This window comes from Pholis gunnellus (assembly GCF_910591455.1).
Source record: "Pholis gunnellus genome assembly, chromosome: 8".
NCBI classification, from domain to species: domain Eukaryota; kingdom Metazoa; phylum Chordata; class Actinopteri; order Perciformes; family Pholidae; genus Pholis; species Pholis gunnellus.
The window spans coordinates 4,625,342-4,649,956 of NC_136534.1; the positions used below are offsets into that span (position 1 = coordinate 4,625,342).

The 24,615-nt window shown below is 42.0% G+C and overlaps 2 protein-coding genes across 4 annotated transcripts in view; one reads left to right on the forward strand and one right to left on the reverse strand.

Annotated features, from left to right (window-relative positions):
• Positions 1–219: 219 nt before the first annotated feature.
• abhd5a (abhydrolase domain containing 5, lysophosphatidic acid acyltransferase a) lies at positions 220–9,434 on the reverse strand (the record flags this gene model as incomplete). The annotated part of the gene is made up of 8 exons (XM_079164593.1): positions 220–1,275; positions 3,444–3,630; positions 3,756–3,867; positions 4,345–4,499; positions 6,471–6,846; positions 7,904–7,989; positions 8,931–9,011; positions 9,400–9,434. The coding sequence occupies 8 exons, from the start codon at positions 9,432–9,434 to the stop codon at positions 1,186–1,188; spliced, it is 1,122 nt and encodes a 373-aa protein (XP_079020719.1). The 3' UTR covers positions 220–1,185.
• A 251-nt stretch (positions 9,435–9,685) lies between these two features.
• The window catches only part of ano10a (anoctamin 10a), a 33,404-nt gene continuing 18,474 nt past the window's right edge, over positions 9,686–24,615 (forward strand). The window contains exons 1-12 of one of the 3 annotated variants that reach the window (XM_079164589.1): positions 9,686–9,719; positions 11,141–11,308; positions 11,989–12,186; positions 14,122–14,256; positions 17,746–17,865; positions 18,050–18,234; positions 18,418–18,802; positions 19,569–19,624; positions 19,710–19,784; positions 20,201–20,389; positions 20,499–20,690; positions 21,050–21,178. In XM_079164589.1, coding sequence (XP_079020715.1) covers positions 11,173–11,308; positions 11,989–12,186; positions 14,122–14,256; positions 17,746–17,865; positions 18,050–18,234; positions 18,418–18,802; positions 19,569–19,624; positions 19,710–19,784; positions 20,201–20,389; positions 20,499–20,690; positions 21,050–21,178 — 1,800 coding nt within the window. In that variant the 5' untranslated portion in view covers positions 9,686–9,719; positions 11,141–11,172. Of the gene's footprint in view, positions 9,720–10,380; positions 10,619–11,140; positions 11,309–11,988; positions 12,187–14,121; positions 14,257–17,745; positions 17,866–18,049; positions 18,235–18,417; positions 18,803–19,568; positions 19,625–19,709; positions 19,785–20,200; positions 20,390–20,498; positions 20,691–21,049; positions 21,179–24,615 lie in introns of those variants that run through there. The other 2 variants (XM_079164588.1, XM_079164590.1) reach the window with 2 other exon arrangements.

Genomic DNA, 24,615 nt, shown 5'->3' on the forward strand with positions numbered 1-24,615 from the left:
AACTGCTGTCAATTTGTCATGCGCAAACTGAGATTACCCTGATGACATCAACAAGCAATATTTGTCCAGACTTCAGAAAGTTGCTCCACAGCAACAGAGGACATCTCAAACTTTTAGGTTTATTATTATCCAACTTTGAAATATTTGTGGATATATATATATGTTGTTAGACACAGATGTCTATTTGACTCTAATTTACTAAATGAACATCATGCTGTATTGAAGAAAATTTGAAACTAGAGATTGAGACCATAAACTCATGTTTACAATGTTTACTGAGGTAATAAATCAAGAGAGAAGTAGTCATTTTCTCATAGACTTCTATACAATAACACTGCCAGAGGAGACGCCCCCTGCTGGCCATTAGAGAGAATGCAGTTTAAGGCTGCAGTGTAGGTAGATATTAGGCATTGGGGCATCATATATGTAAGGCTCCAGTTGAGTTTAGCATTAAGAAGCAACTTTAACTGGCATTTCTCTAAAATGCATCAAATGATTATTTCCAGGCTTAATCTGTACCTGGGAAAGATCATATATTCAAAATGTTTTTAGATGTTTTTTTGTAGACAACAGTCTAAAAGGCCCTACAGGGCTGTGCACCAGCTTCACAGTGTAAAACAGTCTCGTAGGTTTAAAAACAACCATCCCGGTTCACATTCATAACTAATGCAACTAAAATTACATTTTGTAGTGGAATAAAAAAAAGCCAAAAAACAAGCACAGAGGACAGCCGCTATAAAAGAGAATATTGTTTGGTGCAGATAAATCTATAGCAGCTTCCTAGTGCTGATGCAGTGATGTACTAAAGAGGGCTCTTCCTGTCTACGTCAGACTCGTATGGAGAAACCACAAGCCGCAGGTTGAGCTCTATACAGGAAATACCTAACACCTGACACTAACTGAGCTTTTTTGAATGACATTGATTCAGTTTTAGTTCGATATATTAAGATGTGACTAAATATAATATCATTATATCATATTAGAAAGGCTTGTCCTAAAATATTGAGCCTCATTGTGTTTCCTCACAAAAATATGCAGAAAAAAACGGCGTCTATTCACACTTGTTTTCACATGATATAAAAATATTCCTGCTTTAAGGAAGTGGAATCCTGTGTGTCCTGCTTCCTGCTGAAGTTAAGTCTGTTATTGGTCTCCAGAGTTCAGTATCCAAGGCTCGTCTCCACTTCAGTCCACTCCGTCACACGCTTCCAAGACTCTGTGGTTGAAGTCCTCCGGCTGGTCGGCGTACACGTAGTGTCCGGCTCCACGGATCGTCTGATTCAAGACAGGAGGAAACATACAAAGAGAGGGGTTTTAACTGCTATTACAAAAAAGAAGATGGAGAGACATTTTACAACATTTCTAGTAAAAGCTATCATGAACATCCAGAACAGGACGTCAATAATAGAACGTTCAGTAATAACGCAACAATGTAGTTGCTAAGCAGCATGATTTCAACATGTCTCAACCAATAGAGCAGTGGTTCTCAAATGGGGGTACGCGTACCCCTGGGGGTACGTGAAGGCACTCCAGGGGGTACGTGAGATTTGTTTTAAATAGATTTAAAATTAGCATCCATTCAAAAATCCTTGAAAAATAGTTATTTCATAAATATTCAATAAAATATAAGTGCAAGTTCATAAACTGAATTTGATATTCAGTAGGCTATTCAATTTCATTATCCTAAACCAGGGGTCGGCAACCCGCGGCTCCGGAAGAAAATATATTTATGGAAAGATCGCATCAACCTGGATTCGAACTCTCTCTCAAAATAGTAAAATATTCAAATACGGCCGCGCTACGCGATCCGCCACATGCGTCTTACGTCGTAGAGCACCTTTCCCTGCAGGTGAACTATCAATGGATAAATCCAAAAGAAGAAAAGTCACGGAGGAAAATAGAGAGTTTAATTCTGCGTGGACGTATTCATTTGCTTTCACTGCTAACGATGCTGGCTTACCTGTATGCTTGATATGTGGCGAGAAATTTGCAAACAACAAAAAATTTAACGTTGAAAGACGCTTAACTTCCACTTAAATCTCCTCTTCATAAGAGTTTGATATTGTTATAACAGGTAAAATAGCAATAAAACGTCAACATTTGTTACTATGAGCATGGAGGTTCCTTTTGTATCTGGGTAATAGTCGTGTGGTGACATAATCTAAACTCAAGGTTTCCTCTATAGGAATGACACTTTATTTGTATTTTTTGCTTCTGCAGCCCTTAGATGCTGTTTATCGCTCTGCGTTCAGGTTTATTACTGGTGATAATTAGAATCCTCATCATTAACTGTATGCTATGGTTGGGCGTCTCTCTCTGTTATTTATTCATAAGGCCCTTACTGTTTCACCCTCTTATATTACTTCCTTGCTCGTCTTGAATTGCTCTTTAAATGACTGTTGCTAGCCAGTGGTTATTAAATGGGAAGATATGACTATCTCAATAGTGCTGAGTCAGTGGGTTCAGTAAGGAATAAACACTGCATGCAGCTATTTTAGAGTGTTATTTCTAGGATTTAAAGGGGAACACCACCTAAATTAAACCTAATTTTCCTCTTACCTGTCGTACTATTTAACAATCTAGATTGTGTGTATGCCTTCTCCCCAATATAATGGGACTAGATGGCACTCGGCTTGTGGTGCTCGATGCGCCAAAAAAAACAGTGGTTTCTCTTTCCAGAAATCATGACCCGGTTACCCAAGATAAGACAGACCTTGTTGTGAGCACTTTCATGTAGGAACTATTTCACTGTAGTTGCAGGTAAGACCAAAAATATGTATTTTTAAGAATTCCAATATTTTAAGTCAATGGCCAAGGAAAGTTCAATCGATATATGTGAACACGAGCTACTCTCTGTCATCAAGTATAAAGTGTGGGAGATTGATTTTAACATCTTTCCCAATTGATTATCTATGGAGCAGTTCTAATTTGAATTTTAGTCCCAGTTTGGTTTGATTTGGCAGAGTTGGTTATGTGAAGTATTTTTTTAACTGTCTTACAACTAAAAAAAATGAAATAAAATGGGCCTAGCTCCCCTTAAACTTCCATGAAGATGACATGAAACATGAAAGTAACAGCCTGTACGTACAAAGCTGAAAGCAGCAGAAATAGCGATTTACAGTCTGACAGCAGTACAGTAGATGTGCGGCAGCTACGTGAGAGATTGAGTGAGGTTTTCTGAAGGCGCCTTTGTTTCAGCACATATGATATTCTTAGGATCAAACACTCAGGCATCAGCTATTTCCCCCAGGAAACGTTTTGGTTTCCCTGGAAACACTGGGAAACTCAATTATCTTCTATAAAGTCTGATAAATTCCAGTCGCTTACCCCTCAATAATAACCTGGCAGATAAAGTCCATCAATAGAGTACAAATAAATACGCTGAATTTAAAAAAAAATAGGTAAAAGTGCATAAATTCACTCCCCTCCCTCTCAGAACTTACTATGTTCTCCACACGAGAGTGTGGCCTCATCTCTTTGATGGTTCTGCCCGAGTTGCTGTCTATGCTGGATCGGGATCCGTAGATGATGGTGATGGGGATCTTGGGCTGAAGCTGGTCCATCCGTTGCAGCATTGGCCTCACAGCCCAGCCGTAGTTAACGGTCATATTCTTAAAGGCTGTTTCCCCACTGTAACGACGAAGAAGAAGAAGAAGAAGAAGAGGCATGACGTTAATGGATGACTGCAACGAGGGTAAAGAACAAATTGCTTTCATCGCGGTTATCAAGAACATTTGATCGTGGCGACGACTGACCTGGGGGTTTGCACGTTCAGGTGGTAGATGTACTCTGCCACCGTGTTGTCAGCGAACATGGAGGAGAACTTCCGCTTGAAGTCGGGCCTCAGAGTCTGGACCAGAGAGGGCCCTGCAGGGGCCACAGAGGGCCCGCCCAAGTGTTAAAACCAAGCATGTAGCCATTAAGAAAGTAGGGCTGCTTCATTACATCGGACATGAGGAGGATCAGAGGGCACAAACAGGACAACGCTTTCACTTGACTGCTCCTCAAAGTCTGGACAAAGACATCATGTGACTAGTTTTTAATTAGTAGTTGAAGTAGTTTTCTTTATATTAAGAAAAGAAATGTATAAGAAATACTCAAAGATGCTCACAGCTATAATAACATTAGCAAACCGTATTAACAATGCCCTCTTTTCTCTTTACAGAGCCTCGATTCAACCGTATAATCACATTATTATTCATTCATTTTAATGCATTCGTACTGCATACATTTTCATATTTCCTCTCTGTATGCCACAGATGCTCTGCTACTCTTTAATAAACCCTGCATTCATATTCTTCTAATTTTCATCATTAAGGGTTCCATCTAATCTCATTGATTTACCGAGTGGTCCAACCAGTCTCAGGCCAGCCAGCGGGTTGAAGGGACTGAACATGGCTCCGAGGGCTTTGATCCACACCGGGATGGGACGGTCTGCCTCTACTGTGTCCGGGGTCTCAGGGAAACCCCAGGGCTCCACCAGCACTATGTGCTTTACCCTGTAGGCCGGAGACAAAGACAGTAAACACACCTTCACCTGCTGTTTGGGTCTATTTCATGTTTGGTTTTTACAGACCCTCATATATATCTGAACATGACTGACTGACATACAATTACACTTTAATATTATTTTTTAACCAACATCAGTCCTGATCATGACCACAAAATATTCAGTCATTTGCAGAATGTTAACCCTTAAAATGTAGTTTGTTTACATAATGCCACTGTTGTTATAAACAACAACAACAAAATATTATTATTATTTTACTTTTGAATACTTACTTTTTGTATTTACATGTTGGGATCTGTCAATGATTAGCATTATTATTTTTCCCCTCCACAGTGTTTAATTCATTCATTCGTTTTCTGAATTGTAAAGCTTTAAAATGAGAACTATAGGAATTCAGAGCACATATATGATTGAGGGATATCCTCCACACAGCTCTCAACATGGCAACGGCTGAGCCGGCGGCTAGCAGCTAACAGCGTGAACATTGCAAACAACAGCAACAGAGCAGACAGAAGTAAAAAGTGTTGAGCAAACCAGGAAAAGAGCAAAGTCCTTCTATTTTGACCCACACATCCACCCTGAGAGAACTTCCTCACTCGATAGACTATGTCACCTGACCTCCTCCTTTACCCCCACCATCACTATGGCCATGTCGAGCCTCATAGGTTTAAGTGGGCCACTAACCAAGCTGCCGAATTTGACAAGCTGGGAGTGTGAACAGGCCGGTTTTCTCATGTTGTTTTCGAGCCACTTTGTATCCCCGTTTGCAGTTTTACTTCCAGGTACAGTGGTTTGGATCATTCGGCTACACTCGTGGTTTGTTTACAGACAGGTGGTCTCATCAGCAGACTTCTGTTTCTCGCCCTGTCTGACTTTGCCGTAGCGATGTCGCCATGCTCTTAAATCTAAGCGATTACTTTGGTGAATACAATGCTCTCAAAACCAATAGCTATGAAAACAAGTTGGCATAAACCAGAAATACTGTATATTTTAAGAATGAATGAACAGCAGTTATTCACAGTCACGGCGGAGTTTTGTCTTAGAACTTAAAACCCTTTCACAGTGTGATGAAAGTTAATGAAAGTTAATTGTAAACATTTTTGGTCGCCTAAAATTGTATTTTTCAGCGCCACCATTTTGTGTCACTTCTGGTTACAAAGAAACAAGATGGCGACGGCCAAATGACGAACTTGAGGCTTCAAAACCCCAAACCGATGGGTGACGTCACATTGACTACGTCCGCTTCTCATATACAGGCTATGGGACACACTGCCCATTCATCAGAAACAATCCAAAGTCCATGGCAACTGCATCACATGGTCGAACAATGCACACAGTACAAATGATCTCTGGGCCCTCAATTTGTAAGCTATCATGTTGTCCTTTAAGTAAACAGCCATAGTGTGAACAATGAGCACAGTTCAGCCTTAATAGGGACACACAGTATGTCCCCGGTTGACCGTAAAGGCTATTTGGAACACTGAGATAACAAAAAGGGGACAGGAAGAGGGATTTTTTAAAATTTCTTTAAGCATTACTGATGAAGGAGGGCGATAAGAGATTGAGGACATTTTATCAGTCGTCCCTAGAAGAGAGCCAGGGCACCTGCTGGAAGCTTAGAGCTGGAGAAGCGACGAGGCGAGATGATTCGGGAGAGATACAGTCTAGTGGGAGGAGAGAGGCTCGGAGGACACTGCTGCTATCGCAGGCCGCCAACACTTCCAGGCACACAAGATTCTGATCATAACTTGAAATATTACAAAAACCTGCCGTCCTCCACCACTCAGTGTCGCTCATAAACGTTTCAAATTGAACTACAGCATTGCTTTGCCCACAGTGTAACTCTTATCACACCAAATGCGCCTCATATCAATAAAATCAGCATCGAAGAATAAAAGATCCTTTTCAATGAAAAACAAGCCAACGTTATGATCAGAGGAGTCCCATAATCTGAACCCACCTGCCAGGGTATTTGATAGAGTACGACACAGCCAGGAATCCTCCCAGGTTGTGTCCCAGCAGTATCATGGACTCAAGACCCACTTTGGCCCTCCACTGCTCTATAGACTCCACAAACTGGTCCTCTGCCTCGTGGGCGTCCCCGGAGAACGGGGGCCTGCTGCTCTGTCCGAAGCCCAGCAGGTCCACGCCGAAGACGGGCCGACGCTGGGAGAGCGCGTCCAGGTTCTGAGCCCAAAGGCCCACGCCACCTCCGAACCCATGGAGCAGGACCATGGGGGTTTTGTCTTTGACGCGTTCACCGCTGAAGGTCAGGGTCCACAGCAGGTTGCCGTTGGAGACGGGGACATGCTGTTTGGAGAAAGGGCTTTCTACACCTGAAGAGAAAGCAAATAGCAGGGAAGGAGAGGGATGTAGAGCTAAAACAGAACGGCAAAAGAATGATGGGAATTCGTCTTTTAACTGAAAGGGAAGAAATTAAATAAGTCAAAGATACAGTTTCACTGCCTCACTCTTATGTCATTTGTTTTGTCGATTTGACCATATTCTGGTTAAAGTGGCATCTTGTTTGAGTATGATGGGTTATGCCCAGGACCCATACCAGACCACAGTGCATTGGTGTACTTTTAAGCCCATGAGAGAAAAAAGGCTTCCAAAAGGGTTCGTTCTGAAGGGCTGATGTCCTGCTTCATCCAAATAACTCGTTTTGGTAGAAAGACTCCTTGAAGGATTGTTTAAAACATGGATGTTAATAGATCCTCCAGACCCAAACACTCCCTAAAACTGTGATTGTGAACCATGAATGTTGGAGGTTGCGCTGCACCACATCAGCCCCACCCCTTTAGGAGCCAAATGAGGAACCCTAGGTGGGTTCTTGAGGGAAACCCTTGGCCTATATAAGAGTTGGGTTCTCGGTAGAACCCACTGTGAACCTTTACAAGAGGTTCTTCTAAGAACCGAAAAGGGCTCACCTATGGGGACAAGCCGAAGAACCCTGTATGGTTCTAGTTAGCACCTTTGCATGACGGTAGGACTGGGCAATATGGCTAAAAGAATGCTGTTTGGATTTTTAAGCCTATTTAAGATAAACAATGATTAATCACTATTTGTTTGTATTTTGAAAATGGCTGAAGAAAAGGATTTTTCTTATTCAAGCTAAAATAAATAAAAGAACAATTTACAGAAACCAGGTGATTATAACAAACATTTCGTTCACACGTTATTTTATCGTGGAAAATGTATATTTTGTCTAACACAACAAACTGCTATGCGTGACACGCCCTCGTCTCTGCTGAAATTATGTCCAGTATGTACAAAAAAGGTTTACAGTAAAAATGAAGCTGTACCATGCAATCATTACTCTTTCAATGAATAAAGCTCCCACGTTTTGACGGGCACACGTGGAAACTAAAAGTCAGAGAAGCTGATCCTTACACCGCAGCATCATGTCCTCTGCAGTCTGCAGCTGGATCTGAGAGGTGGGACACCATGACGGCAGCCAGCTGGGGATCCAGCACCACCTACACGGACAGAAAGAAAACAAACTCAACTTCAAATAATCATGGTGACTACGCTTAAAGGATTGAGACCGAAGCCGAGATATATAACATCATCAGGCAATGAGTTCACTAAAAAGAGACTGAATGTGAGCATTTATCTAGAAGCGATCTGCTCTGGTCAGCTGTGTCGGATCATCTCTGCATCAGCTGCTTGGTGAGTAAAGCGGAGGGTACTTCCCTAACTGCATAGGCAGGCTCTGTTGACGCAGTATGGTTTAGGGGACAGGACATTAGAGAGAGCAAAGCTGTGACAAAAACATTGATTATTATCTATTTCATGAAGTAGTTCTTGTTATGCGTTAGGTCATCTAGCTACAGAGTTTGGTATCCAAACTCATAAATGAGCACAGACAATATAAGGCTGATAGTGACGGACAGCGATGTAAGATAAGTCGTGGACAGACGGACATATACGCACGCACGTGAGCGAACACATGATCTCCCTTACGCCCTGGCAGAGATAATAAAAAACTGTGCATTATTTATAGCCTTTATGAAACTTAGGATTTAATGCAGGGAAGTTGTATTAAACTGATCTAATTTGAGCTATTACATTTTATTTAATTATAAAGTTTGCCAACTGCTGGAAAGTGCATCATACAAGTGCTCCAGTAAGACTAATTGTGCGATAAACCAACTAGTTAATTAAAACAACGTTACAGGAGCGAGTGATAGACACTGTAAGTGTGGGAACACACCCCATACAGACATGATTTCAGAAATGTAAGAATGTTTACATGGAATAATGTCTGATATATTTAACAACAACAAGAAAAACACATCTCTAAACGGAAACAATGTTGCATCTTAAACAGTCTAGTGATGATTTAAGAGGGCCACACCACATGCCTGCTTCGTTATGTGGACGGGTGGGTAAAAACAACAACAACAACAACACTTACTTTATTGTGGTGTCCACGTAGCCCCACACGCTGCTGACCAGACTGTGGGCACCAACAACAGACATCATTCTCTGGACAACCCTGAAGCCAGAACGAAATGAAACAAAGTGTTTGGTGAGGTCACGGTACAGCTGATGATGGCTGTCAGTAGGGTGACGCGTGTAACGTTATTCAATGCGCTGTAGGGCTGTGACATTCAAACCGTGCCATCTTTTCTAAACCTTCAGTGGTGACGTTACTCTGGTAACTTCGAGGTCTGTTCGACAAAGTACGGCCAACAGCATGGATACACCTCGGGGCACCATGTACATTTATGTTTGTTTACCTGAACTTCAGCCTGACTTTTGACAACGTATTCAACTTTGAAGGTGTATGACAACAACATGCTGGTATTTTCCTGTGTTACACAGACACGTATGCGACGTATTAAATATGACTCGTTGAATATATTTTACAAACACACACTCACCCGCTGTTCGCTGCTGTCGCCGCTTGCTCGGCCATCCTGTCACTCTCGCGGTCACGTGGCGCGAGCGACTCTGACATAGCCTCGATATGATTTAATACGTTTGCTTCGTTGGTCGAGATAACTCCACCGAGCGGTGCCTTCCGCGGCTCAATTCCGCGACGCCCGTGCGTGACGCTTCTGTCCCCGCTCATCGCGGCGCTTCTTTTCTCACACTGTAACACAAAACGAGCGCACCCGGCTTCAGAGCGTGAGACACTCCGGAAGTGGCTTTTCTAAACATTTCCTAAACACTGCTGCTGCTCAGCAGAGGAGAGGACCTGGTAAGTTGCGAGCTAAATGCAAAAAAAAAATTCTTCAACGTAACATAGATTATTTAGTATGTTCTGACAGCTTTTGGTTCACTAACATGTTATGTGTGAAACCGTTACCGTACGTATGTCTTCTTCAATAAAGCACTTCAATTAAGTACTAGGCTAACGTCAAGTCATTGATAGCTTTAGATAACACAAATAAGTTCACTCCCGTTTTTAATATGTTCTAATGTACCATAACAAGGTAGAAGTAATGACAGTCTAACGAGAAACGAAGGCTTTGTATTTATTTCATGATAAACCATAGGCTACAGTGGGATTCAAGGAGCTAATATAATTAGCATATGTGAACATAAATATCGTACTTGTCAAGGTAAATCATGTTGATTGACCTATCATAGCATGACGAAGCACAGGTGTAATTGATTAAATTCCATAAATTACCCATAGTTCCTTTGCATATACAGTATAGTTGTCCATCTCACTGAAGAGTGGCACAATGGATGTGATTATTACTCCCAAAAAATCATCTTTACAACCACACTTAAACAATTGCTCCTCTTTGGTTTGGTAGTTACAGTTGTAGCCTATGGGATTATGGGAAAGCTAAATATGTATCTCTCTGTAAAATCAGTTTGTAAAGTCTTAGGTAAAATGTGAGCGCGCGTCGTGATTGATTTCGACATCACGTCCACATCGATACCAGAGCTGCTGTCACGTCGGTTGGCGAGACAGCTGAAGCCTAATGCGCCGCTTGTGACGTGGAACTTCTTAACTCACTCCAGTCCACCGGGCGCAGCAGCCTACAGACTCCCAAAAAACTAACTACACACAGTCATATGTTGTTTCTAAATCTAAGCCCCGAGACTGGAACAGAGCCCATTTCCTTCGCAGACACAAAGATCCGGGTGAGTACCGAGATGTTTTAGCTGTGGAGCAGTCTGCGTCACTAACGCAGACTTGTACTGGAGCAGTCTGCGCCTTCAACGCTGCTTTTCCACACTAATGTCGTGTCGCTCCCACACCAGCCCCCTCCCTTTTTCTGCCTCAGCTGTTTCTGTCAGTGAGCTGCAGGCTCTCTGTCTTCCGTTCTCCCTTCACTGTGTCTGGGTGTGGAATAGATCCAGTCACCCCGTGCAGTAGATCATAGTAGTCTTGGTGCAGCTCTTGGCACACCTTGTGTAAACTAGAGTTGACATTTTCCGAATATTTACTTTGACTTTGCTCTGTTCTTTTCTTTTTTTTTCTTCTCTGTGGGCTATTAACATGAGAGAATAGCAACAACAGCGCCCCCTTGTCCCAAAGACCGTTGAAACAAGAGTTTCAAAGCTGGGAATGAGGGAGGACATTTAGTGATCTAGTTTATCAGGGTAATGAGTCATACATTTTTTACTTGAATAAATATAAATGATTTATACGATTTTGTCCAGCTCGCGTATCAGGTGTCCTGGGAGAAGGGAAGATGCTGCGGGGGCTGTCAGCAGACGGCGGGGGCTCCAGGTTCAACCCTCTAGTGGTGGTGGAGCTCGCCTCGAACACCAAGGAGGAGGCCATCGTGTGGTTGCTGAGCCGGATACGGGACACACAGCAGAATGGAGGTAGGCTTGTCGCAATATATGTGTATATATATATATATATATATATATATATTACTTACTTTTTCCCAAAATAGATTTGAAGTTACAGGTGACATCTCCAGGACTTGATCTGCCGGATCGCAGTATATAAATCGCTTGTGACTTATCGTACGATATACGGACATGCCCTCCACCATTTTTTGCTGACCTTGATGTGTTTACATGCGTGACTACCGATCAGCTTGATATTTAGAGAAAATAACAAAGTGCACTTACACACAACTTATAGCTTTTTAATCTGCACATGTTGTTAACAAAGGTCATAACCATTGAGAAACTGGATTTGCAGCACATTGCCTGTAAAGAAACGAATGACTCGCAATGTACTTCAACTTTTTTTGTTGAAGTACATTTTATTTATTGTTTTGGTTGTGTTGTTTTATTGTATTTATGTTACATTCATTTAAGGATATTTTAATAATTGTTTTCAGATTCCAGTTCCAATGTTTAATATTATAATATCATATCAGTGGCATTAAAGGGTCTATTGGTATATTGCAATTATCTCTGGGGCAATATATGATCTGACAAAAAGAAGTGATCGTGACAGGCCCTAAATGGAGGTGTTGAAGTTCACGTTCATTTGTTTTTCACCGGTTGTCCATCACAGTCAGTGCTGATAACTCTGCCATTTGTCCCAGGCACTGAGCTGCTGGTGGAGCAGCTGGGCCCTGGGGTCAATGCTCAGGAGAAGGAAAACCCCAACATCTTCCTGGTGGGGGCCACATGGCAGAGGCTGCTCTCCGGCGCTGAGGATGTGGGCCTCTTCAAGGAGTTCCACGATGGATCCATGAGAGGCTTCACCTGCGCCAACAAACACAACTTCAAAGACTTTAAAGGTAAAGTCCAGGAGGAGGCTGTTGTTGTTTGTCTTGTGAGTGTTTCTGCTCTGGAATAAAGTCCTTCTTAAAGCAGCTGTAATTTCTATTTTTATAAAACAATCAAATGACGATGCCACAAGACTAGTTTGTGGCATCTAGTCTTGTGGCATCATCAATGGCTTAAGCCATCTTGATTTGGCAGTCAAGATGGCTTGACTGCCAAATCGTAGCCAAATAGTTTCAGGGATAGTCAGCTGTAGTGTCTATCTAACTATAAAGCAAGGAATCTCTGTCTGTACATATATGTATATGTGTTTGTGTGTGTGTGTCCTTCGTATATCTCGAGAACAGCTCATCCGATCTACTTCACACCTGGCGGGTGCATTGCTGGGGACCCAAGGTCGTGCCATGTCGACGTTGAGGCAATGTGGATGTCCGACACATTCAATTTTAATAAACTTTGAATAAACAAGGACCAGTGCTCTGTGCAGCAGCGGGGCTTCAGGGCTCTGCGTACTGAGTGTAACATGTAGTTGGACATCCACGCCACAAACGGACACTGCATTAGTAATGCGAAATTTCTGGATATACAATATCCATCTGTACGGATTGTACACAGAGCAAATTACTTTTTCAACAGGCAGGAAATAAGAACAGTAATGTTTTAAACCTCTCTACAGGCTATTGTATTTGTCCACAAGGGGGTGCTCAAGGATTATTTATGCCCTAATACTGACCTTTTGAACATTCGCTACTGTGTTAAACACACCAGAGCTAGGTTGAGTCCCATGACAATTGTGAACGTGCCCACATTCTCAAATGTTGGTCTTACCGAAAACGTAGCAACTTTCCTGCTTCAGCTCCCAGACCGCGGTCAGGAGTTTATTCCTTAAAGCAGCTGTGGAGACTGTGGCTGTGTGGTGGAGCAGGGTCGTCTTTCAATCGAAGGATCAGCGGTTCGATCCCTGGCTCCGCTAGGCCATGTCAATGTGTCCTTGGGCAAGACACTTAACCCCAAATTGACTACGGTGGGCTACCATGCAAGTGGCACCTTGCATGGTAGCCCCTGACATCAGTGGATGAATTTATCATTTACCATAGTGAAAAACTAGGATTGAGACATCAAGTTTGAAACATATTTACAGGAAAATACAAATTTATAAAAAAAAAGAAGTGGCACCAAACATTGCGACATTTCAGAGCTCCCCCTAAATTTCTCAAAAGATGCTTTCTGGGTCGTTGGAGTAATGAACGTGTCGTGCAGCAGCAACAACCGCACACGTAATGAGGAAGTGGATCGGATGAGTGAATCACGGCGGCAAAGATGTTACCACAGTTTCTATTTATTTTGAAAGGGCAACGATCAATTGGGAAACTCCAACTTGACAGACCAATAGTGTAACTTTATCACTAACTCACTCAGTGACAGACCTTTGAGACGTTTTTAGGGCTGGGGACCAGACAACAATAATGTGACAATGCAGATTGGGTCGCAGCTACAGAGAATTATCACCTGCAGCTCCCTTCAGCTTTACGGAGATTTATAGAGTTTCAACACATTGTTGAGCTGTCCTACAGCTTTTTCACTGTTTTCACAGTTACCACTCTTAGCATCGTTTGTAGCTGCAGCAGTGCAGTTTCAGCATCTCCTACGTGACCATTTACTGGTTTTCTCTGTTTTAAAACATTATGAACTGACTCCGATGAAGTGATAAACCGTAAATAACCTGCAGAGAAATCAATAATGCAGTTAATTCTTAGTGTCAGCTCCATAATCAAAAGAGCTGGAAAGTGAAATGTAGTGTGATTGACACACTCTGGTCGCAGTTTGAAATCAATGGCCTCACCATGAAAGCCTCTGAGCTGTTTAAACATGCCTTCCGCTGTGAATGTCGCGGTGTCTGTCTCCGTGTTTGCTCTTTGTGTCTGATATGATCTGCCGTGTCTCCCCAGGGGACGGAGACTCCTTCCTCAGCATGGCCGAGTGTCAGTACATCATCAAACACGAGCTGGACACATTACGGGCCAAAGACGAGACTCATGTACCGGGACACAGCCAGGTCAAGCTCTACCCCGGGAAATCCATCAGTGAGTGTCTATCCACCTCTCTCTCAAAATAGGCTGATTGGATGAGACAAAGGCAGACATGCAGTTTAAATGAGCTCCACATACCATGATATGAGATTTCATCCTTATTGCCCACCTCTAGTCGGTTAGTCGACTGACAGAAAGTAAATTGTCCATTTTAATATCCATTTTAACAATCTGTTAACTTCTTGATATTTCCCCCAACATGAATTAATCAAAATAAATTGTGAAAGTGTAAAAAGTATTTTTTTTACCAATAATAGAATTGATAAAGATGATCAAATATCCCTCCAAAATACCACATTAAGACACCAAGACCCTGAGGAACACCATGAAAAAAGCCATGCTGTGATTTGTTATCTAGAAGTTAAACTTTTGACATTTGGAGATTTCTGCAAGAATTGCATAATTCTTTCAGGGATTGGATGGCGAGCACTTCTGTTCTGGAAGATGCTGCTAAACCCCGTTATTGTCATTATACCTAGGAAAGCCATACATCTTCTGAATGCCCTGTGCCTTTAGTTTGTGGTTTTACAATTTCATGAGGCAATTTCACAGGTCATTTTAAACAGTGATGTCAAGTTTCCAAAACAATAGTCTCACGAAGTGAAATAGCTACTATGAGGACTAACATCACACATGGATACAAATATGAACACCAATTTATGCAATACAAGAAAGTTTAGGGTCACCAGCATGCAGAAACCACTTTTGGAATAGGCAAAAATAACCTGTTTGTACTGCATGAAAAAATTGCACAGATTTGCCCCAAACTGCATGATGTTATCATAAAGTCTATAAAGGGGAGACTCAAGGGTATCAACAGAATCCAAAGGGACCCCTTTGAAAAGTGGCAATGCCAGTTTTCCCTCGCCAAAAATGTGCCTAATTTCTGAGCGTTATTTATTCCTCCTGACAATCTATCATGACGTGGGAGCAATGGATGCCTTTGGTCCTCTAGTTTCATATGATACCAGTACCTTCACTCTAAATGTATAGCGTTTGTGTAGGCCAACCCTGCAATTTAGCATCTCATTGGTTCCCTAGACAAAATATATAATAATATAAAATATAATCTTTGTGACCAGCAAACATTTATGATACGTCCACCCTTTGCACCTTTTGTCTTAACAAATGAACACCCCTTTTATGATTTATTTTTTTTAAGCGTGAATGCTATCGGCAGAAGTAAAAAGCTAACAACCTACACCACGGTCACATGACTTCAAGTCACCACTACCAAGCTAAAGGCGGATTAGTCGGTGTGGTGGCGTGCAGTCGTCTCATTTAGCCACTTGTTAGCATGTTAGCATGGTATTTACTGACGCATTTTCTATCGTAGAACAAAACGTTCAAATCTCCTCAGCTTGTGTTAACCACAGAACCGTATTTCAAACATCCAACCAAAAACAAATAATACATATTGGACACAGCCCTAATGGTAACCATTAACAAACAATAACCACTGAATAGTGAATTATACTTATTATTTATTATTATTATTATTATATTTTCCTTCTTCCTTTGGCAGGTGATGTTTTTTTCTTTTGTTTTGCTTCAGATTTTATTATCTCAGCAGCTATCGTGGCCCATCTCCATCTTTCCTCCATTATAACGTAGAGTTTCTTAGTAGTACTGAAATGTTGAAATTGCAAGAAAAGAAGGCAGCACTACTTTGCCTCCTCCTCTCCTTTTAGAGCAGACTGAACACTGCCTGTCTCTCCACTGCTGCCTCCCTACCTCACACTCTCTCTCTCTCTCTCTCTCTCTCTCTCTCTCTGTCTTTGTCTCTTTCGCTCTCCCTGCGACTGCAGTATGGAAACAATAAATATGCAAATGCAGTGAAATATCCCAAAGCGAGATAAGGAAGCAATGAACTTTCAGTGGAGATAGGGTGCCTCTATTCAGCGCCTTTTATTTGACAAATGGTGTTAAAGCAGAATGTAATCATTCTCGACAAATGATGCACTCAAGAAATGGCAGATGGCTCGATAGAGCTTTCATGTACTCGTATTTAGTCGCTCTGTATTAGACAATGGAAATGATTGGTATAGACAGTGCATTGTGCACAATCGGCTGGTTCACAGCTATTGTTTGCCTGTCCTTGTTTTAGAAAATGAAGCTGCATGTTTATGTGGCTGGAAAAGTGAGTTCTGACAAACAAAAGTCAGGGATAAAAATGCAGCGAGGCTGTTTTCATGTCACTCAAAAGTCAGTGAAACATCCTCCAAAGAATTCAAACTTTGAGCAAATAAAAATTAACCCAACAACCTAAACACATAATATTTTCATTCATCATGACTTGCATTGCTAAAGCTGATATTATGATGCTGGCTAAACCCGTTACGATAAATTCTTGTAATTTTAAATAGCAATAAACAATATTATTGTCATAATACAATTTTATGCCACTGATGTGATAGCATAATAATGCAAGTTCACCCTTTAACTTTTACTTCTTAAGAATATTCAAACTTGCGTATTGGAATATAACTTTTTTTGTTATATCCTAAGTAATAAAAAGATGAATGAAATAAAGGCACACAACGAAAAACAATAAATAAGGACTTCAATAAATATTAAGCATTTGACACAAGAATATAGAGAGTCAACAGGCAACATTCTGCCAATCCAGTTTCTCGATGGTTAAGACCTTTGTTAACACAAAGGAGAAGGTTGAATTGAAGCCGCGGCCACATGGATCATTGGTTAATGAACACAAATGCACATTAACTACTGACTTTTTTTCTGGACTGTTTGCTTTATTGTCCTATTTATGTCAGTCAAATCATTTTACCACTATTTGTGAATATAATGAAACCTGTGGGGCTCATTTCTTTGTTTTACTTTAACGTAAGCAATTCGTGCCAACTCGAGCAAGCGTCTAGCAAGCAATTCAACATTCATTGAGACAGATATTGTAGTAATGTCCTTACAACCTTTGACCACTGACATAACATGTGTCTTCTGCTGTCATTTCTAGTGCATCTTTACGATGAAGTGCGCTCTGTACATGGCTGTGCTGATTACCAATTTAAAGTAAGACTTAGCATTAGCTAGCTAGCGCACCCCACGTTGCTCCACCTCCCTCCCCCCTGCTGGCAGACTACTCCGCTGAACAGCGGTGAACGGTACTTTAATATTTATCAACCAGAACCAGCTGCACACTGAGAAAGTAGAACAAAAAGTTAAAGTTGGTATCTTGTACCAAACGAGCCAATCAAAGCCAATTAACAACATTCTACCTATAAGTCCAACTCTTATTTAGCTAACATAAAAACTATGGAGGTCGTAACCATATAGGTATTGTACGATAAGTCGATAACGTAAAAATGATCGAGGTTGTGACCTGATAGCGTACGATAAGTCTATAACATAATTATTGAGACAGGCCTAATGACGGCACTGAAGTCAGTCGGTTGCAGCAAAATTGAACGAAAAAAATGACAACACAGAAAGTAGCCGACTGTTTTCTCATTTGCATCCTAGTTCGCAGACTGCTGTCCAAGGGGATCCTGATCCAAGTCTTTCCTCTCCACGAAAAGGAGGAACTGAAGAGGCTGTCGTTTTCTTGGTACCAAAAGGTGAAGCTGTCCTTTCAGCCTCTCGGTAAGTAGACGAGAGACTGTTACTCTACACGACTACTACATGAAGCCCCTTTTGCCTTCGAGCTCAGAGTTGTTCTCAACCTTTACGGATGTTTTTCCCTCTTTTTATTTCTCTTCAGTTTATTTTTCCTGTCATATTTTTAAATGACTTGCCCGCTACTTTCTTCTCCATTCTCTAACCCCAGATGACATCCGACACTACTACGGCGAGGGTCAGGCCCTCTACTTCGGCTTTCTGGAGTACTTCACCTTCGCCCTGGTGCCCATGGCTCTCATCGGGGTGCCTTACTACCTGTTTGACTGGGAGGACTACGACAAATATGTCATCTTTGCTGCGTTCAACTTGGTCTGGTGCACCGTTATCCTGGAGGTACGGACAGTGATTGCGTCTGCTTACAAGTCACTTGAAGGGGGAATTAACAATCTCAGGGACTTTTAAAGAAATCCTCAAAAAAAATGAATGAAAGGAGCATGATACATTGTAGTTTGATTGAATAACATTCCAGTGAAAGCTGAGTAACCGAAGAGCCCAAACTTCCCCCCCCCCAACCAGTTCTGGAAGCGTGGAAGCGCCTCGCTAGCCTACCGCTGGGGCACGCTGAGCAGGAAGAAAGCCTTCGAGGAACCTCGGCCCGGCTTCCATGGCGTCCTCGGGTTCAACCCTGTGACGGGCCGCGAGGAGCCGCTCTACCCCAACACCAAGAGGCAGCTGCGCATCTACCTCGTGTCCCTGCCCTTCGTCCTGCTCTGCCTCTACTTGTCCCTCTACATCATGATGATCTACTTCCTGATGGAGGGCTGGGTGCTGTCGGTCCACGCCGCGGAGCCCACGTTCTGGACAGGAATACTGTGTTTCATCCCCAGTATTATCTATGCTGTGGTCATAGAGATTATGAACCTCATCTACAGATATGCTGCTGAGTTCCTCACTGAGTGGGGTGAGTAGTCCTGATTGTTTTGAATGCACAAAATCCACACGCAGAAAGAGTTTATTTAACGTGCTATTTATTAAATAGGGATAACTTCACAAAATTAGGTAAATACAACTTAATGCAAGTAAAGTTAACAAATAGATATAAGATATACATTTTCGCGTCCGAAACCGTACACGCTTGGCTCACGGGAGAAGTTTCCGATGGTTGCAAACTACAACCTCACCGCTAGAAGCTACTTAATCCTTCACATTGCCCCTTTAAGTCAAACTTTACAAAAGTATTTATTTCTATCACACGACCTCTACATCTACTCGCCCCTACACATCTGTGACACTAAAGGGACAGTTTAAAGTGTTTAGAAAATCTAATTTAAGGATGGTACAATTCAGGTAGGGGTGAGGATGCACAGAATGGGCTGGATTGACATATACCTGTCTGGTTGTCTCTCGGGGTAGTTTAGTGAGTTTGGTTGTAAATGTTAGGACGGTAACAGACACAGGGAGAACTGAGAAAAAGAGTTTTCTGCGCTTGGGCTTGGAGACGGCAGAAAAAGTTCTCCTATATTTCAGTTATTGGACACAAACAATATTATCGGAACACATTAAGAAGGAAACATTTTGATAATTTCCGGTTTCCTTTTGGTTGGCGGGCAACCGTAGGACGAGCAAGGAAATGTGCTGTGGATGAAATAGAAAGAGCTGATGATTTCTGCACTTTATTGGTGTCACTGGCATGCTAACATTTGTGTTTCCCCCCTCTGTGTCTTTAGAAAACCACAGGCTGGAGTCTTCATATCAGAATCACTTGGTCCTTAAAGTATTAGTAGTGAGTATTAATAATCACATTTTTAACACATGACATCGCCAATTTCATCCGTCAGCTAACACCGTCTCGCCTCTTTTCCCCGCAGTTCAACTTCTTCAACTGTTTCGCCTCGCTGTTCTACATCGCCTTTGTCATGCACGACATGTTGCTGCTCAGACAGGTAGGCGTACCTTCCTCCAGTCCTTCCTTTATTCCTTTAAGGTTTCTTCCTCTTTTTGTATTATTATCTTCCTTCTTTGTGCCCGTGTTTTGTTTTTGTCTAAATGTACTTCTGTTTCCTCTCTTCCTTCCTTGGTTCCTTTAATATTTCCCTTCTTACATCTTTCCTACCTGTGTTCTTTCTTCCCTCTTGCCTTTTTTTCTTTTCTTTCCTCCAACATTTTTTGGCTTCTCACCTTCAATTTATCTTCCCTTTCTCCACTCCTTCCCTCTTTCATTCCTAACTTCACTTTCTTTGCAGCTTTTTTTTCTCCCCGTTTCCCCACTTTTATTTACTTTCCTATTCCATCCACCTTCCCTTACATATCCCTGCCTCTCCTCACCCCACCTGGTTTTCATGTTTCCATCTGTATCCAGAGTCTTGCCACGTTGTTGATCACCAGTCAGATCTTGAATCAGTTCATGGAGGCCTTCCTGCCCTACTGGCTCCAGAGGAGACGCAACAAGAAGATGATCCGCAAAGTCCAGAAGAGAAAAACCCTGGAGGACAAAGAGCTTCCTCTGGCCGATCAAGTCCGGCTGGAGGCCGACATGAGCACCTACTTGGTAGGTGCAAGTGGACTACGAAAGCCTTTTTTTCTCACGCGTCCCTCCGAGTCCATTAATGTGTGTACGTGTTGGTCAATATGTCCGTCTGTGCCTCCCTCCCTTCTAGGGAACCTTCGACGACTACCTGGAGCTCTTCCTGCTGTTTGGCTACGTCAGTCTGTTCTCCTGCGTCTACCCTCTGGCTGCCGTCCTGGTGGTGTTGAACAACATAACGGAGGTTTACTCCGACGCCTTCAAGATGTGTCGTGTGTTCAAACGACCCTTCTCGGACCCGGCAGCGAACATAGGAGTCTGGCAGGTGAGACGCACGGACCGCCGGCTCGTTCATGAACGTCAGATCACTTGCGCAGCTTTTAAGCATTTATCCGATTTTTCTCGACACAAAAGGAGGCAGTTGATATTATTTTTAGGAACTGAAAACACATAACCTGATGTTCTTTATTTGAAACACTGTCCGTGAGACAGTCCGTGCCCCCCCCCCACCCCCCTCCAACCCCCCGGGATAAAATATTGTTTCTATTCCAAACAGTGCCAAGTTGATTAAGAACAAGATATCATGTACTCGGCACTGTGGCCCAGCTGGCAAAAAAAATAAAATGGGTTTTGCATTTGCGGAACTAAGCCGCTGACTGCTGCCGTCTCTCTGTCTGTGTCCAGCTCGCCTTCGAGGCCATGAGCGTGATCGCTGTCATGACCAACTGCTCGCTGATAGGCATGTCTCCACAAGTCAAGGCTTACTTCCACGACTCGGACACGCAGCTCATACTGTGGACGGTGGCTGTAGAGGTAAATTCACACACACACACACACACACACACAGACACACACACACACACACACACACTCTCACTCTCACACAGAGACACCCCTTAAGTGCGTGACCCCAGACAGGACCTGATTGTTTTGGTGTGACTCGTTATAAAGCGAGGCTCGGCTTGTCTCGTATCAGAACACCAAAAGCACAGCCAAAGAAGCAGGGACTAGTCTATTTGTCAAAATAATGTTCAAGGATTTTTTTTATATTTGATCACTGTTGGTTATATAAGTAATGACCTACTTCTCATTTCTTGTTAATTGTAACTCACTGTGCTCTAGTTACTTCGTACTAAATCCTGTAGTGTGCTGCATTACAACTACTGGAGCATACAAGTTGTAATGGACGGATGGAATTTATTGATCCCTAATGGGGAAATTATTTTGTTACAGCAGCAGCTTATCTAGGCATTACACAACAGTAAATACTTAAACATATCTACACTGGAAGAATGCCTAGTGCATAATATACAGAATATACTAGAATACACTATAGATATACCAAACTATTACAACTAAAATATAAACATAACATACTAGTTATAGTGTGCAAATTTGTTGCGGTTTAGTTTTTTTTAATGCAATGAGGCCGACTGAGTATAAATATGTGCTAATTTTGCAATACATGCTCATGTAATCATGTGTAAGGTTATCGAAGGGGCAATAAGAGTAGAGTATGGTTGAGACAGAAACTGGAGTGTTGTAGAGGGTTATTGCTTTGGGCAGGAAAAAATGTCCTGTGTCGGTCCTTGTGACAGCGAAGCTGAATCAGTCCGTTAGAGAGAGAAATGGTAACAGCTCAAAAGGGCAAACATATTGTCCACAGTCAAAGACAGGGGACAAAATGTCCGGGGACTCAATTTATGTCCAAGGCTCCACGACTACTGTTCCACACTGAATCTGTCCTCTCTACAGATATTATAAACCAGGGGTTCTCCACCCTCCAAATAAATGAAGAAGAAAAAAAAAAAACACATGACAAAAAAGGGGGAAATGATTGGCGTGGTGATATTGAAACGCACTGTCCATTAAAATAACGCATTTTAAGTTGATGTTTTCTCATTTATGGGAATTCTTGAGCACATTTGTGTATAAAGATAACTCGTTTGTAAATTACCCAGTTATTCTTTTTAATTTAATCTAACAATTTGGCAGTATGTCTGTTGGACCTCTAGATGGCGCTCTGAGGCCCACCAGTGGTTGAGAATAACAGTAACAGTAAAACAAAAGGACACTATGTAAGATAATTGTATTCAGGGTGTGTGTAGAGTGCAGCCATATAATGTTGTAAAATAGGAACATTAAATTATAAAAAATTTAAAAAAACTTGATTGTGACATGCTCAAACTGTAGACAATTTTGACTTCATTGAATTTGAAAGTGAATTAACTTCAACATGTGAAACACAATGAGTTAAAAGGCTCTGTTCCATGAAGTGACACAAGTAGGCCTGATCTAGCATCTTTTACACCTGACATATGAACATGTCTTCTGTCAAAACAAAGAAGAGCTAGTCTCATTCTGTCCTAATAGTTTCATTACCACAACATTCTTACATCTACTGTTCAGTGTTGGAACCACATTAAGAATATAGTTAGGAGGTCCTGAATATCCATACAGGCGTTGTTAGTTATTCTGATTAGACCTCTGCTCAGGTTGAAATTAATTGGAGCTGTGATAGAATTATCTAGAATCAGGAGCAGGGAGCAGAGTCTGTGTCAGTGGAGGTCTCCGAGCCTTGTTGATGAAGCCAGCTGCAGATGGGATGAGACTGTTTTAGTCGTGTGAGGTTTATATTTAAGGCCACATGCATGTAACACCGTATATATTTAAGGCCACACACGTGTAACACCGTATATATTTAAGGCCACACACGTGTAACACCGTATATATTTAAGGCCACACACGTGTAACACCGTATATATTTAAGGCCACACACGTGTAACACCGTATATATTTAAGGCCACACACGTGTAACACCGTATATATTTAAGGCCACACACGTGTAACAACGTATATATTTAAGGCCACACACGTGTAACACCGTATATATTTAAGGCCACACACGTGTAACACCGTATATATTTAAGTCCAAACACATGTAACACTGTATATATTGAAGGGTAACATGGAGGTGCACTCTTGCTCTGTGCCTGTAGATATCTTCAACAAGGTTGAGTTGATGGAAATGTTTGCTCACTAGATGGAGTCAGAGTCCAGACTAGATCCATACAGGTTGAGAGAGAAGGAGTAAGAGAGACACGGAGGGAGGGGGAGAGAGATTTCATGTGCATTATGTGTGTGTATTCTACTCATCATCATTATTGTTCCCTCCCCCTTTTTCTCGTGACTTCTATTCAGACAGTAAACACACACATATGCACCTCATGCCTCCGGAGAGAAAGCTCAAAACAACAGTACAAACGGAGAAATAGCGAGGACATAGTGAATATGTGGGATTACACTCAGGATCAGGTCATTCATAGAGAAAACATTAGTATGTTCTTGCACTGCTTAAAAAAAGCTCCAGAGGGGGACGATTGTTCTAACCGTCCAGCAGACTGTAAAACGCTCCATAAAGTCACACTGTAGCTCACTGTGCTGAGGCAGAAACTGGGTCATATTGATTGTCTGCACGTTTGATTGAATGTGCGGTCCGCGCAGCCGGATGATAAACTCCACTGTCGGTGGAAAAGTTGTTCGCTGTGAGTTATTTTTATTTTTTATTTTTTCTCCATTGGCAGCTGTCTGGATAACCTTGTTGTGTTTAATTAAGCCTTCCCTTTGGTCAGAGATAGATTGAGTGGTTTCAGCCTCACTCTGCCTCAATGCAGGTTTAGAACACTGACTTCATCTGAGAGAACTGCATCTGGACAGACTTTTCTCACTCTTATGCTTGTTGTAGTAGTGACTGTTGAAGTGTAAGTCAGAGAGATGAGTGATTCCTATTTCTTATGTATTAATTAGAAACAACCAACATTAAGCAGATCCTCATTTTGCTGCAGATTCCCCAAAGGCCTTATGAAGTGAAGTCTACAGGCTCCACTGTGAGAACCTCAGGTCTGATGAGTACGTGTGCACCATTGCAGGGTTTTTAAGGCCCACCTCTGATTGTTCTGATAACTTATAAAAAGGAGGAACAAATAAAGTGGGCTGTAGCCTAAATATGTTATGCCACTGTCAGCTAATGACAAAAATATAAATTCTGCTCCCCCTCACTCATCTTGTGATGCCATAATGAATCAAAATGTAATGTATTTAGGGTCATATTTCCTCACCACACGTTTTGGAGCTTTTGATGACACTGGGTGGTCTCCCACATCACTTTTTTGTTAAAAAAATAAAATAAAAATTGTGTCACTGTACAAAACATACAAATACAGATAGTGGCTAAATATTCCAGGTGACAT